The following is a 16,269-nucleotide window of genomic DNA, read 5'->3' on the forward strand; positions in this document are numbered from 1 at the left end:
TGTTGGAAGTTTTTTTACACTTGGTTAGACTATAATAAATTTAGTTTAATCCTTTATCCAAGTGTAAGCAAACACAATTTGCACTTGAAGTATCTTTAGGACTTTAGGTCAAAACTGGTCTGGGTAGTGGCCCTTCCCTTAATGTAGTGTTTCTCAACTTCAGATATCCACCGTACCCCTTTTTAAATTTTCATTATTACCAAGTACCCCCTTATCAAATAATAAATGAAGTATATTTCATTGTAAATGTCTGTTTTATTTGAATTTATATGTTCATGTAAACAAAAAAAAAAGATTTATTTTTAATAGAACAAAATGTGGAATAGGAAGACATTTACATCGAGTTCTCCACTGATGAAAATGTGAGATGGGTGATGACAGAAGCAAAAGAAAAGGAGAGAAAGCAGAGTATGAAAAAGCAAAAGCATGAGAATAAGGGTTGGATTTTGTGTGGTGATTCACTGATAACAGGAGTCACTTGAGAGTGACAAAATCTTGTTTTCCTGGTGACATTGCAGTGCCAGATGTGATACTGATGGATAGAAGAATAGAGGTGAAGAAATGGCAGTTAAAATATTGCACAATCTCAATACAAACTCCACCATGGGATTAGATAGTATACTGGCCTATGTATTATGAGAACGTGCAAGGGAATTATCAGCTTCTCTGACCAAGCTGGTTAATTTAAGCCTTAGTACTGGGAAGGTGCCAGTGGAGTGGAAAGAGGACAAAATAGTCTCATTGCATAAAGGAAGATCCAAGAAGTAGCAAATTATAATCCAATCTGGATTTAGAGAAAGTTGTTGGAAGTTTTTTCCCACTTGGTTAGACTATAAGAAATTTAGTTTTAATCCTTTATCCAAGTATAAGCAAACAAAGTTTGCGTCTGAAGTATCTTCAGGACTGAGGCAACTTGCGGTGAAGGAGATGTGCTTTGCATTATGGGAGATACTAACACAAGTAGTGATGAGAGTTTGGTCCACCTTTACCACAAGTTGCCTCAGTCCTAAAGATACTTCAGGCGAAATTTTTTTTTTCTTACATTTGGATGAAGGATTAAACTAAATTTATTATACACAATAAGCAAGACAGTGCTCTCATGCTGGGAGATGAAATCCATATCCCACCTAAAGATAATCACAAACATTAATGCATATATTGGGATTCAAACCAACAGCCTGCTAGCTGGAGATAATGACCAGTTGGCTAACCAGGCCAGTATATACAGGGTGTTCGGGATAAATTTGACATATTTATAATTAATTATATTTTTCCGTAAGTTACATGTATTAACACACACTTCTCTTCATTTAAAAGTTTGGACCCTTCTTCATTCATATACAAGATGTCAGAAAGGATGGATAGCTGGAACCCACCTGAATCATGGAAGAGAATAACTTGTATCATGATGATTCGTGCCCGCCATCAAAATAAGGATATTACGACTGCTGCCCAATGCTCCCTGAATACAGTAAAAACAATCAGGAATGAACTAGAGACTTGCAATGGTGACTACGAGGATGTAGCAAGAAGAAAGATCCCTAGCAGACGATCTGATTGCGTTCGTACAGCAGAATTCCTCGCAAATCTGCAGGAACAGGTGTTGAAGAACCCTGGCATTGGAATTCGGGCTTTGTTCGTGGAGTTGCTAACTGTAGTCAAGCCCTGGATAACAAGGGTAGCCAATGGTAGGCCGTATGGTTGTCTGAAATGGTTGTCTGAAAATTTCTACGACTTCACCAGTCCAAATGTTTGGCCTCCAAACTCCCCAGACCTTAACCCCATGGATTATTTTGTATGGGGCGCAGTTGAAAAAGACACCAATCGCACTTCCAGTAATACAAAAGCCCAGTTAATGGATAAAATTAAAACAGTTTTTGCGGCCCTTCCCAGGGAGACTGTAGCATCAGCTTGTTCGAGGTTCCGAAGCAGAATTGAAGCTGTGATCGATGCTAATGGTTATTTTGAGTAAATCTTGTTGACAGTATTGTAATTAACTCTGCCTGTAATGTTTTTTTGTCAATTCATTAAATTTAATAGATACAAAGAAGATTTTCTTTTTCCTTACGAAACTGTCAAATTTATCCCGAACACCCTGTATATATATATATATATAAAATAACAATTATTATTTATTTATAATTTTTTATGACATTGTTTTGCACACTGGCGCCATAACACAGTACAAATATTAAACCTTTGAAAATCAGAAAATTAAATGCAGCACCCTTACAATTATTCAAACAAGTACTCAAATATAAGGATGCAAAAACCATGACTAAATTTTCACTAAATACTTCCAACTTATCTTTTTTCACAGATAATCATCACATGAATCATCTTCTTCCCACTTGCAGCAACCCACCACTCTGAAGTTTTGCCGAACCTTTCCATTGTACACACTGAGTGGTGGGTGATATAAGCTAATAGGTTAGCAGTGGATCTTGAATGGTGGAATCCATACTTGTGGTCACTGATTAATTGATAGGCCTTTATTGATAGTGGAGAAGTTCACTACTGATGACTTTCTCCATTATTTGAGAACTGAGAAGATGGCATCTGGTCATAGTTTGATGGTAGACTTCTATTCCTCCCCTTTTTTGGAACAGACTGGATATGAGATTGCTTCCACATGTTGGGATAAGTACCAGCTCTGTATAATACATTGTAAACAATACAGGAGAGGTGTTATCTCTGGAGCACAATGTTTGAGAACCAACTGAGAGGTGCCATCAGAACCAGGAGACTTTTTTGTGTCAAAGTTTAGTCATTTTCTGTCTTTTGGTTGAAAAACTATAGAAGGCATACAATGTTTCAATTCCAGTATGGTAAGCAGTGATTTCTCTGGTCATCAATGCAGGGATTTGAAGAAGTGAACGATGCTAAGAGGTCAGCTTTATATTTGGGTAAAGTAAGAGTAGTGCCATCAGGATGAGATAAGGGGAGGCAGACATAAGTTAGAGCAGAAGTTGGGTCCAATGGCCTCAGCAAAGACCAGAAGGCATGGTTTTCATTTGGACAGGAGGCAAGTTTTCTTCTGTTGGTCTTTATGAAACTGGATTTGGATCTGCTCTTGAATTTGTTGCATGCTTTGATATAGACAGAGTATGAGGCTGGAGTTCTTGATGAGTCATCTGAAGTAAGCTGAATGTTTACCTTTGACTGCTGTAATACACCTTCTGTTGAATCAGGGCTTGGAAAGAAAATTATTTCAAGCAAAATAAGAGATAAATGCCTTCATACCAATGAGGATCATTTCTGTGACTTGTTCGGAGCAGGTGTTAGGTTTCAATGAGCTGAAGCAAGACTATGGAAAGGAGAACTAGTAGTTCTAGGCATGCCATTGAGCACCTTTAACGTGCCAGAGGATGCAAGGTCAATAGTGGTTTGAGAATGTTCTATGAGAGAGAAGACATGCACAAAATGGTAGTCTGAGTTGCCAGAAGGGAAGGCAACCCCTATGGTGTATGTGGGAGAACTGATTAAAAAGAGACCCAGAGTTAGGTTTGAGTCAGGTCCACTGGATTTTGGATGGTCAAGTTTCATGTAGAGGAATGTGAAGCGGTCTGAGTAGTTAATTTGGAGAACAGAAATCAGCAGATGAATATTATTAAATGGGATCAAGGAAAGCTTGAGCCAGAGGAGACCAAAAACAGAGAATTCTAAATTAGCCAATCTGTGGCATATCTGATCTCAAATAGGCACAGGTGCCTTTGTGAGATTTGGACACTGAAGGCACACAGCAGCAGAGTGGAATGCAATGTATTTTTATCAGGAGTAAGAGGTCTGGACTGAATGACTAAGTGATGGTGAATGTCATTTATGTTGGTATGCGTGGATAGGCTTATGTGTTCATCAGACATGTTGTAATAGGTTTCACAGTATGATAAGAACACAGATGGTTAAGAAAATTTAGCGAAATATTAGCTTTTAAGTTAATAAATAGTTATTTTCTTAACCATCTGTGTTCTTACCATACCATGAAACCTATTACAACATTTATGTTGGTGTTTAATGCCATGGATGCGAGTATTTGAAGATACTTCACAAGGCATACAAACCATGCCATGAAGTATCTTCACAACTAGGCTACTTGTATATGGAGGGTGATGACTTCACATTAATTGCCTTATACATCGTGAAGATGTGCAAAATTTGTTTCATGTATACAAGAATACATTTCTGATTAAGTAGAATTTACTCTGTAACCAAGCAAAAATACTTTCTACAACTATCTCTGATATCTCAAATTTCAAAACTGGTCTGGGCAGTGATCCTCCCTTAATGCTTAGCATTATGCACATCCAAGGTGTACTTTGCATTATGGGATACTAAAGCAACTGATGGGAAGTCATCAGCATGTACATACAAGCATCCTAGTTGCGAAGATACTTCACACAAACTTCGCTAGCACTTGGATAAAGGATTAAACAAGAATCTAATTTCTTGGCAAGTACAATTTGCTCTAACCAAATGACGACTTTCAACAACTATACATGCACTTATATCAAAAACTGCAACATGCAGTGTGAACACTATACACAAGTAGCTAAGTCATTAAGTTACTTCAAGTGTAAACTGTGTTTGCTTATACTTGGATAAAGGATGAAACTAAGAATAATTTCTTAGCATCTTTAATTTATAATGCCGAAGATATATGCAATGACATGTTCTCTGTATTAGTTTTGGGTCCAAATATCTCCACAAACGGTCAAGAGAGGTATAATGCCACTATGAGCCAGTCTGGTTGGCAGAGTTGTTAGTGTATTCGCTCTCCAGCCAAAAGGCTGTGGGTTCGAATCCCACCATAGGCATGGATGTTTGTGATTGTCTGTGAAAATACTAGTGGTTGTGGTCGGCAGTAGATGATGAAAGTACGAGGTGGTATCAAAATGTTTCGAGACTAGCTCTATTTAAGAAATAACTTTATTTATCTACCTTTACACACTATCACCTTCAAAATAGTCCCCTTGTATAGCAATACAGTGCTCCCAGCATTCCTGTCACTTCTGGAATGTGTCCTAGAAGTCTTCTTTTCGAAGCGTGTCAAACACCTTCTGCGATTAGCGCTGGATCTCCGCAATGGTGTCAAAACGGCGACCTTTGAGGATCTTCATCTTCGGGAAGAAGGAGCCAAATCTGGCAAGTAGGATGGGTGCAGAAGTGAGATCATGTTGTTTCCAGCAAGAAACTCACGTGTGAGGAGAGCTCGGTGACAGGGTGCAACGTCGTCTTGGAGCATCCAGTTTTTCATGCACCACAGATCTGGTCGCTTTTGTCGAATGTCTTCCCTCAGATGACTTAAAACCTGGCAGTAGAACTCACTATTGGCGGTCTGGCCCCTGGGACGAATTCTCTATGCATAATGCCGAGAAATGTCGAAAAAGACAATGAGCATGCACTTGGTCGAGCTGCAGACCTGCCTCGCCTTTTTCCTTCATGGAGATGATGGGCTCATCCAGGGTCGTGCCCACACACCCAAGTTTCGTCACCAGTAATGATCCTCGAAATGAAGGACAGGTCATCCACAGCACGCTGATGGAGTTCTTGGCAGACTTCGATGCGGTGTTCCTTCTGCTGCTGGGTCAGCAGCCTGGGGACAAACTTGGCAGCAACACACTGCATGTTCAGATCACATAACAATTGCCTGGACTGTTCCGTACAATCCTCATACACAAGTTGCCAAATGGTTTCGACATTTTTGGGCGTTGAGCTCGTCCTCTTCCAGTGCACATGCCACTCAAAACACCTCGAACGACTCATTGCAGCATTTGCTGTAAACTTGCTAAATCATAACGTATCTGTGGCAGATTTGCCCAGTTCCATGCAGAATTTCACATGCACTCTTTGTTCCAACTTGCTGTCCATGATGAAATCGCAGACGTGGTAATGCATGTGGTCAGAATAGCACCAGTTGCACAGCTTCCGATGTACACAGGAGGATGTCTTTTGGCACACTGACATGATGGTCGGTGCTCCCTGTGACTGCAGCCTTGTGCTGCCATCTGTTGGAGTGTTACAAAACTAGTCTCGAAACTTTTGGATACCACCTCGTAGTTGCGGTTAGTGGAGATGGAAAGTTGTAGAGTAGATGTCCTCCCTCAATGAGTCTTTGTATTCCCTGGAGGTGTTACTTAATAATAATGAATGGCATTATGGGCCACTCAAATCTAGAATTGAAGAAAGAATGTTTTTGTTCTCTAATCATGTCCAAAAACACCTTACTCTATGCCTTTCATGTTTTCTTATCTTTTATATTCTGATAAAACCTCTAGAAAACAGACAGTCTTTTGGTCCAGACAGATATTTTTCAATTTCCAAATCTGATTCACATTTAAAATTGTGGCACAGCATCAGCAATTGTAGGTGTCTTGAGCAGAAGTATATACCTAATTTCGAGGCTGAAGAAGCTACGTTGAGAAGTTTATGCTAGAATAGAGGTGCAAGTCAGCTTAAAGAGAGAAATTTAACTGTTAGGATTTGAGTATTATCTAAAGTAAAGAAGTGATATTTCCAAGACTTTTAGACCAAAAGCAATAAACCTCATTAAATAACCTTGCCCCACTGAAAAACAGTGGGGATGTATCGATAAGTTTAAGGCAATGAGTGAACAAATGCTTAAAGCCTCACATCCAAACTATTCCAAACATTTCAGTAGTTTAGGGCTAAACCACAGAATTCAAATGAATGGAACAGATGATCACTAACAATGTGGAGTATACACCAAACTTTAGTGAGGTCCTGATGGTCTGCATCAACTAGCTAACCGGCATACTCTATCGTGTAGACAAGTCCATAAGTAGCATGCACACAATTATTTCACATAAAACAGTAAAGATCAATTTTTCACTTTCATGCTGAATGAAGCTTGGGGAAAAATGCATAATAAAAAGAACAGAATTTTCTGAGTAAGCAAACTCAACTTGAGCCTAAGGAGGGTTGGGGGGGGGGACATCTTCTCAGAGTCAAATAGGTTGCTTGAATGCAATATCTAAGGCTAAACCACAGAATTCAAACCAATGGAACAGATGTTCAGGTCACCACAATGTGGAGTATACACCAAACTTCAGGCAGATCCTGATGGTCTGCAGCAACAGTGTATGCAAGTCCATAAGTAGCTCTGGATATATATTGTTCAGCCAATAGGCATAAGATATCATAATGGAGAAATTATTTAAATTAAGGGATATTACATCCCATATTGTTTCATAGCTGAGTAAGAAACTCAAAGAGTTTCATGCCGAATATAGAAACTATATAAAGTTTGGTGAGTCCAAGCGTAAGCAAATACCTGGATAGTGCAACACCAGGGCAACTCATAGTACACCTGGTAGTGCAACACTGGAAAAAGCTGTCTTAAGTAGGCAGGTGTGGAGGCACAGTGCCAACACAACTTACAGAAAAAGACAAACTTCTGTGATACCAGAGGTTTGTCAGCATCACTAAGGGTAATGTGCATAGTGAATACCACATTTACTTATTAGATGCTTGAAGTGTCCAAAACCATGTTTGGAGTTTATTCCCCCACCCCATTTCTTCAACCATGCCATACAATTAGAGTGACATTTTCAGAATTTCACTAGACAGGGAGCCAAAAACTTTTTTTCTTTTCAATGGTACAGTACAACTTTAGAGGTATTGCTCTACAGACTGGTTGCTATGTAGTATACCAATGAAAGTTTTTTCAGTTTGTTGTAAATTAAAGATGCCAAGAAATTAGTCTTGTTTAATCCTTTATAAAAGTGTAAACAAAGTTTGCACATGAAGTATCTTCACAACTAGGCCACTTGTATAGGGAGGCTAATGATTTCATATTAATTTCCTTAATATTCCATAATGCAAGGCACACATCCTTTCAGGTATGTAGTTGGCATCTTTAAATTAGGTAATATACCTGGCTGAACATAACAACAATGCTTTAGAACAGCGCTTCCCAAACTGTGGGCCGCGGCCCCCTTGGGGGCCGTAGGTTTTGTTGAGGGGGGCCGTGAAATAATGAAAACAAATTTAAAATGTTTTAAGACTAAGTAGATTTTTTTATTTTAAAAGAAACGTATTTAACTTTTATTACTTATTTCTTTTTTGTTATTTTTTATATTTTAATGGAAAAATTCACACATCGGTGTTGGTTCACAAACTTTGCTTCCTGCGTATTTCGGCGCTTAATGAATATTAGTAAATATTGCTTATTCATATGTTTCATTTCAAAACAGTGGTTAATTGTATTTACTTCGAATGCTCTCCAGGGAAGCTCCAAATCTTCCTGTCCCTTTCATCAGGCGTTCGTAATCAGGAACTGTTGATATTGACTTTATATACATATCAAAACTCGTTTTATATTATCACTGTTATCCCAGCTAGTTTTCTGTTACCAATAAAAGTTTCGCATATACTTCACACATGAAAAAAAGCTTAAACAAGTTCATGTGGGGAGATAGTAACTCGCTTGCAGTGGTAAACAACACCCTTCCCTAACATCCACTATACTGCAGAGGCAATAAAAACAAGTACTTTTATTATTTCAGTGAATAAGGTATGAGCAGTCTGTGTAATATATTTCTCAACAAATAGTGCAATTAGAGACAACTGGGATAAAAACACTAATTAATGAATCACATGTCCCCTCATACAGAAACTATGCTGTATATATAGACTCAAGCAAAACCATATGTTGCATGGGCAAACACAGTATCTAACTAAAAACTATTGTTAGATGTGTGCAAGTTCGATTTCCCAAGGCAGCAATAAAATTCAACCGAAAGTCACAAAAGAGAAAAATGTTCCTGGTCCGGAGATTCCCTTATTCAGGTAATATTCACTAATTTCATGTTATCAGTCTGTGGTGTGCCAGTATCGGTAAGTGGTGATATTATTTGACCTATTCTACGTTAAAAAATTTAACCCTGAGATGGATAAGTGGCTGATAAAAAATAAAAAAAAATTCCCGCGAACAATCAGAAGAAGCAGAAACAGACTCAAAAAAAAAAAAAAAAGGACAGTATTTCATATTTTACCAGAACAGCCCGCATCGTCTTCAGAACCAAATGGTAAGAGGCAAAAAATGTAATATATGCATTTGATTTTTGCAATATTCGCTGTGTATGTTTTGTATTGAATATAAATACAATAAATATTATAATAATATATCTATTACGATTTTTTTCGAGGGGGACCGTGAAATATTTTAATTTTTGCAAAGGGGGCCCTGACATCCAGAAGTTTGGGAAGCACTGCTTTAGAAGACTTCTGGAGAGGGGGGTCAGCTAAGGAATAATCTTGCTGCCAGGCATGCATGAAGGAAATCCAATTAGTGGTATGCTGGAAATGTGCAGGAGTTGGGGAAACTCTGGTGTGTTCACCAGTTTGGTAGGGAATCTATTATTTCATGTCTCTCCCAATTTCATCTCAACTTAAACAACCATGAGGAGTCAATGGTACCAACTTCAATGTTCATTTTCACCTTGTCTGCAAAAAAAAACCACACACTTTTGCTAACAAACACAAATTTCAGCTTCAAGCACTACTCACTTCAGCTTTACCAATCATATTTTCCATGTCAAATGTGGTATCTATGCATATGTTCACACTGATACATCATGTAAATGTATTTCCAACTTAGAATCTGTGATTTGGGGCTAAATAGTCTCTCTACCCCATTCAACCAAATTCATTTACTGTCTAGATTTTCTCCATTCCAACTTTGTTAATAGTGAGCTCATATTCTTTGAAGATTTTAATTTTAACATGCCACAGGCAATATAGATCATTCCACATAAAGATCCAAATGAGAAGACAAATATTAGATTATGTTTGTGGCCTAGAGAATTCTGATAATCTAACATTTATGTCTTTTCATGTGGATTAACATACAGACACAGTTGCTATCAATCATGTCTTCTCTGGTATGTTAATCCACATGAAAAGACATAAATATTAGATTATCAGAATTCTCTAGGCCACAAACAATCTAATAATTGTCTTCTCATTTGGATCTTTATGTGGAATGATCTATATTGCCTGTGGCTTGTTAAAATTAAAATCTTCAAGGAACAGGGAAATGTTTCCATATCAATAAGTATTACTTCAGTGATATGTTCTCTCCAGATGTTAGGATCACGAAGCAGAGAACACACAAATCCACTTAGCATTCCAAACATCTGGAGGGAACATATCACTGAAGTAATGCTTATTGGATGTACAACACAAGAATTGGGCATACTGCAACTGGCTTTCATAAAAATTCTCATCTTCCTTTTCTGTTTATACCAGATCCAAAGAAGCTGCAAACTATCAATACATTAAATACTGAAGTTGAAAGGGTTAAAAGCTAGGACTGAATCACATCCAAATGGCAATCATGCTTTGTGATCTCCTCCCAAAGTGACTGACTGTAACTTTTGTGCAACCCTGATACTTGTACACTCAAATAGCACATTTGTATCATTACCTACAGAGTAAAAAAATAAAAAAAATCTTCTGGCTTTCTACTTTTCTTTAATTCTTTTACAGATGATTTTAGTAAGTGTTCTACCATTCCACTCAACATTTAATGATCTGATTTTTCACCAGAAAGATCAGGAGAATTGTGTGTAAAACAGATACCAAGATCTTGAGGACATTCCAATTGAAGGTGGGTGCTTCAGAGTCAACTCTTGTTCCATTGTTGCCTTTTTATTCTCTGCTATTCCATTAATATATATTCTGCAATTTGGAGTTTGAGTGCAGAAGAATATAAAGGAGAGACTGATGGCAAGTGAGCAAGAAGTATGAAGAATTAAGTAACCATGACAGGTTACTTAGTCTTCACACATTACCATGCATTTTAGAGGAACATTCCAAGAGTTACCAGCACTCTTGGAAGACCTGTTGAATAGTCTCATAATAAGGAGTCTCAAAGGAATGGAAAGAAGACACTGTTCCACTTCACAACGGGAATGATAGGATAGGCTAATCTATGTGATGGGAAGGGTAATTAAGATGCAAGATTGATAAAGGGATAGGATTCAAAATTGGGTTGATGCAGTATTCTCCGAGGATTACGATGGATGTGTCAAAAATTTACTGGACAAGAGATACATATAGTATACATATGATATGGTATAATTCTCTTTCAAGTCACTCTTCCATAATGGCAATGTTTCTGCTGTTTGCAGCTTTCTACATATTTCCATGGACTGTTCAAAACTGATACTGACAATTTCCCAACTCTTCTAAATCTGTTAAGACACATGCAACAATTATATATCCTTTCACAGTTCAACTCCAAAGTCAGGAAAAAAAAAAAAAAAAGATTTTCTTGCACTTTTCATTCATTCTTTCTTCTCCTCTCCTTTGCAACAGTCCTCTCTTGTATTTTATGGAGTATAATCTACAAGTTTACAAATGCAATATTATCAAGTACCTTCTTTCCCCCATTTTTTTGCCCATCCATGGTATTAATGTACTATGTGCTGAACTTCTTATGGATGAGATTACCATTTTAAAGCAAAATATAGGCCAGTCAATGCACATGCCACTTGCAGCAAGGAATTCAGTCTTGAATTCCTCAAGTATTAACAGAAAGTGCAAGACTTCACTGACATTTTTTTTTTTTTTTTTTTTTTTTTTTTTTTTAAGAATTCTGCTTACAAAAGAAGCCGATAGCACATTTTTGGGTAAGCTGACATTAGAATGTTAACTTCTGATGAAACAAGGGGCTTAAGAAGTCTCAAGCCACCTGTCTGCAAGTTCCCAATAGGGAAGGTGGTGATCTCACATCATGCAACAAAATCAGCTGCCTATAGACAGACCCACACATAGATTTTAACAGAAATCAAACTCACTGCATTTTGATCAGACACAGTCCATGGAAATATATGCAAAATGCTGAAAATAGCAGAAACATTGCCATGATGGAAGAATGACTTGAAAGAATCATGCTGTTTAGTGGTACACACCTACACATTGCTTTTAGCAGAAATCAAACGTACTGGGTTTTGATCAGACCACACATGAACCTATAGCACAAGTGCCAAATATTAGTAAGAATGAGAAGAAATCAATTAGTTTCTTGCACAGGTTGTAGTCTATGAGGAAAGAGTGAGGGGAGGCTGTTCCAAAGAACAGTGGGTAGAAGTTGTTAAACTTGAAGATGAAGTGACCGCCTTACTCTGTTTTAAAGAAAACAGAGTAAGGCGGTCACTGTCCAAGTTAAAGAGTAAGGGCACAATGGAAGGCAAAAGACTTTCCAACTTATTATCTACATTAAGGGAACGAACTCTGCTTCCTGTCCATATGAGTCATTCCTCCAGTATACCATCATACTGACTCCTCTCCACAATTGGTTGGGAAGTCTCTGGATTTGTTACTATTAGGGTCAGTCAGACTGCAGAACCATTTTGCTGCTTTACTTTTGCTTGGAGGTGTGCCCATTCCTGGTGTACTGACATATGGGCTTCACCTGCAGTGCATGCGAGAAATAGATGATAGAACTCAGAGTTCTTTCTCTAAAGACCAAATGTCAGCAAGCCACTTCATGCCTCCAGTAAGCAAAGTGGTGGAGTTTCAATGGGTGATGAATTATTATTATTTGGGATTATGGTCAAAGAAAGAGTCACAAGGGTATAAGGTCAATATATCATATGTATAAATTGCATGTGTTCATCTGGCTGGTTTGCCTGTTGAGCAGGATGAAAAACCTGCAATAGAAAGAAAAACTCCCACCTCCTTATGAGACTGGTTAATTCATCTGCAACTGAAAAGCCCTGATAAATGTTCTCTTCATGCTGGATAGGATTCAAACACAGGTCTTTCCAAAGGATATTTCAATATCAACTGATCAATAGAGACTCCACTGGGCAATGAAAGTTATCTACAAAGAAATACTATCTACTTGATCACCCAAGCTAGCTTACATGGCATGGATTTCAAAACAACCAGTAGCACAAGGATTATTTTTATATATAATCAATCCCATATATGAGTTAGAACGTACAACACATTAGTGCTGTGTGGGATACAGGTGAGAGACAGGAAAGAAATTTGATCTTTTCTTGAAGAATTGAAGTTTGTAGGGAAATACTACACATGGAAGGCTGTTACAAAGCACAATGGTAAATAGATAAAGGAGGAAGAGAAACAGGTTTGGTGCATACAGTTGCAGTGAAAAGGAATGTTGAGCAACTGCTGCTGTTTGCTTTAACAAGGCCAACAGAGAGCAGAGCAATAATTTTTGCCAGTTCAGTGGAACAGTGGCCATGAAAGTACTCGTAGCAAAAAAAAAAACTGAAACAGTATCTGTAAGACTGTGATTGAAGTGAGATGGGGATTATTTATCAGCCAAATTGCTTTCCTCTGAACACAAGAATTTTTTTGTTTCTGATGCACAACCACAAACTAACAAACAGTATTCAGAGGATGGGTATATTTCAGATTTGTAGAATCAGTAGTTGGATGAAAAGTAACATCTCCTGCAGAAAAGAATGCCTAGTTCTTCAGAGGCTGGTGAAGCTAATGATGTGATGTGTTTATTCTAGGAGAAGATGAAGGCGAATAGTCACAATGAGTGGAATACGATCCTATCTGGTAATTTTCATATTACTAAAGGTAATGGGTAGGTAAGCCAAGTAAAGTTGCAATGGTAGCACTGAAGACGACTAAGTTCTTTTCATCCCAATGAAGGCTAATGGACAATGGCATGGATCTCAAATGGCAGAATCAATACTAGTGGTCATGATTTAATGTAAGCCTAAGTTATTGAAGAAGATGACTGCTGATGACTTTCTCCATTATTCTGGAGAGAATTGTGTTGGTAATTGCCCATGGTTGAATGTAGTGGCACACCCAGAGGAGGGCAAGGGGGCCTTCCCCCACCCCCCAAAGAAAAAAGAAAGAAAGAACTAGAAATTTTTCCAAAACTATTTTCCTAATTAAAATTCACTTTTTTTTTTATTTGTTGTGTCGTGTCTTCTATTTCTATACTCCTTATGAATTAGTAATTATTGCAAATGCTCAGTCATGAGTCGTATGTGATGCATAGTGTGTATTCTAAAATCATCCACTCAACTCAGCCCCCCCCCCTCCACCCCCAAAGATTAAATCCTGAGTGCACTACTGGTTGGATGGCAGACTAATCTCCCTTTTTTGGAATTGACTGGATATATGCTTGCTTCTGTGCACTGGGATGAATGAACAACTGAATATAATACTTGAGATGACAGGAACAGGCCAGATAGTACACATTTCAGTAGTATAGAAGAAATGCAGTTAATTCTTAAGCTAAGCTTAATTCACAATTTTATTTACAGAATGTTTCTGAGTACAACTGTATCTAGCATTTAGTTCCCCCTCCCACATGCCTTTTTTATGGCCTAATTTACATTTACATTAGCTTCCAGTTAAGCTAATTATGGGTAATTCTTCAAGCTCTTGGCTTAGGCTATGATAATGAAACAGACCAGTTTTTGACATTTATGATTCAATACTTTTAATTTATCCATTAGTTTAGTTAACCACAACAAAAACTGCTTGCAATCACTGTTAAAATTTCTTCCTCTTAATAATGAACAAAATAAATTCTCTTTTGGTAGCAAACATTTTCTAAACTAGCTTGTTTAGAAAGGATGGCTTTTTTTTTTTTTTTTTTTTTGACCAGAAGACCTTTTACTGTTTTCACCTAGAAAAGGAAGGAATGTGGCAACGAACTTAATATGAAAGTGAACACACTTATTGTGACTGCAGATAAAGCATCCTGTGACATACTGTACTGAATTTTCAGCATGAAGTATGCTTTTAAGATTTTGCAATTTTTATCTTTACTAGACCTCTCATACATTATACTGCACTTGTGTCAACTACTTCAGTTACTTTGACTATCAGCGAATTAATAAATACTAAACTGGGAAAACACTACATTGAGAAGAACGAAAAATAACAATGGTGAGGTATATATACAACTTTCACTATATCCAATAGTAATACTGTTAAACGTTTTCTATGGGAACATGGCAATAAACAATTTCGATGCGATTTTCAACTCTAGCTATCAGTCAACAGTAATTGAAAGTGAATTCAAAAATACTGGTTTATAATGATCAATGAAAGCAAACTCGCCTCTCGCTGATCATTCTATCAGATTAGATCTCTTTAACGAATTTTAATGGTACCGGTCATGTTCCGTATGATTTTACATAAACCTTATTGTGATATCAGTAAACACTGCAGTTACAAGAGAATACGTTTTTATAATTCTAGTCAGCTAGCACATAATTAAAAAATAAACCATTGTAACAATTACAACACGAAATCTTTTTAATGTAATTATGCTAGCTATCTAACCTTGGTCAACGAGCAGTCACAAATAGCTCTAGTTTACTATGCAGATATCAAATATATTCCTTAAGCCTAACTAGTTCACCTTCCATAAGCATACATCAAAACGCCAAACATTTGTAAAACTATAAACACTAACAGTAGAATAAAGTATTGGTAATTCTATCAAAAAATTCCTTACCCGTTCATCGTCTAAAAATTACCTCAGAGGATTACTACTACTGCGTCTGCTTATTAACAAACTCACAGGTTCGACTCTCAACCTCGCCACATGCAGCAAGTGGTTTTTGCCTTTGTTCCAATATGGCGCGCTCCAAACAAAATACTTCAGATGAATACTTAAGTTAGAGAACAAAGGAATCTGACTCAAAATGAATCTTACGATTGACAAACTTGTGCTAATATTTGCAATACAGCAAAAGGCTACATGAATTCGAAGTTTGACAGAGAAAACCAACCCTGAATTACAGATAATTATTATAACACAGCTATTTGAATAACCGCCGGAACAGTAAGGTAGATATAGATCTACCTTGCGGAAGAGAATGAAATCCACTCAAGGTTTAAGTAGCGCCATCGTTTCCATTCAAAACTTCTTTATTATATATATAAATAATTATAATAAAAAAAATATAAAATCTGTGGTTATTATTTTTTCGAAATAATTATTAATTGTAAGCAATGTCATATTACTTATATTTAATAATCTGCATGTGGTTACGAAAATTTAAGACACATTGTCGATATTACATTACTCTTGTTTTTTTTTTTTTAATCATAATCTGATAATAATAACAGTTATTATTATTATTATAAGAAATGCCTTGTTGGAAATGAATATCAGCAGCGTGTGAGTAAAATTACTCATATCTTTTTTGTTTGTTTTTTTGAGCAGCCAATCAATAGTTTTTATTTGTTGATTTTACTTATTAATAATATTACTTATGGTAATTGACACAA

General features: G+C 37.0%; 1 protein-coding gene across 1 annotated transcript in view; it reads right to left on the minus strand.

Moving 5' to 3' along the window:
* heph (polypyrimidine tract-binding protein 1 heph) overlaps positions 1-15,839 on the minus strand; it is a 209,848-nt gene extending 194,009 nt beyond the window's left edge. The window contains exon 1 of the mRNA XM_090407996.1: positions 15,491-15,839. Coding sequence (XP_090264122.1) covers positions 15,491-15,498 — 8 coding nt within the window. The 5' untranslated portion in view covers positions 15,499-15,839. The remainder of the gene's footprint in view (positions 1-15,490) is intronic.
* Positions 15,840-16,269: the final 430 nt, after the last annotated feature.

The sequence above is a fragment of the Typopeltis vanoorti genome, chromosome 18, assembly GCF_054136105.1.
Source record: "Typopeltis vanoorti isolate ZY-2024b chromosome 18, IOZ_Tvanoo_1.0, whole genome shotgun sequence".
Lineage (NCBI taxonomy): Eukaryota > Metazoa > Arthropoda > Arachnida > Uropygi > Thelyphonidae > Typopeltis > Typopeltis vanoorti.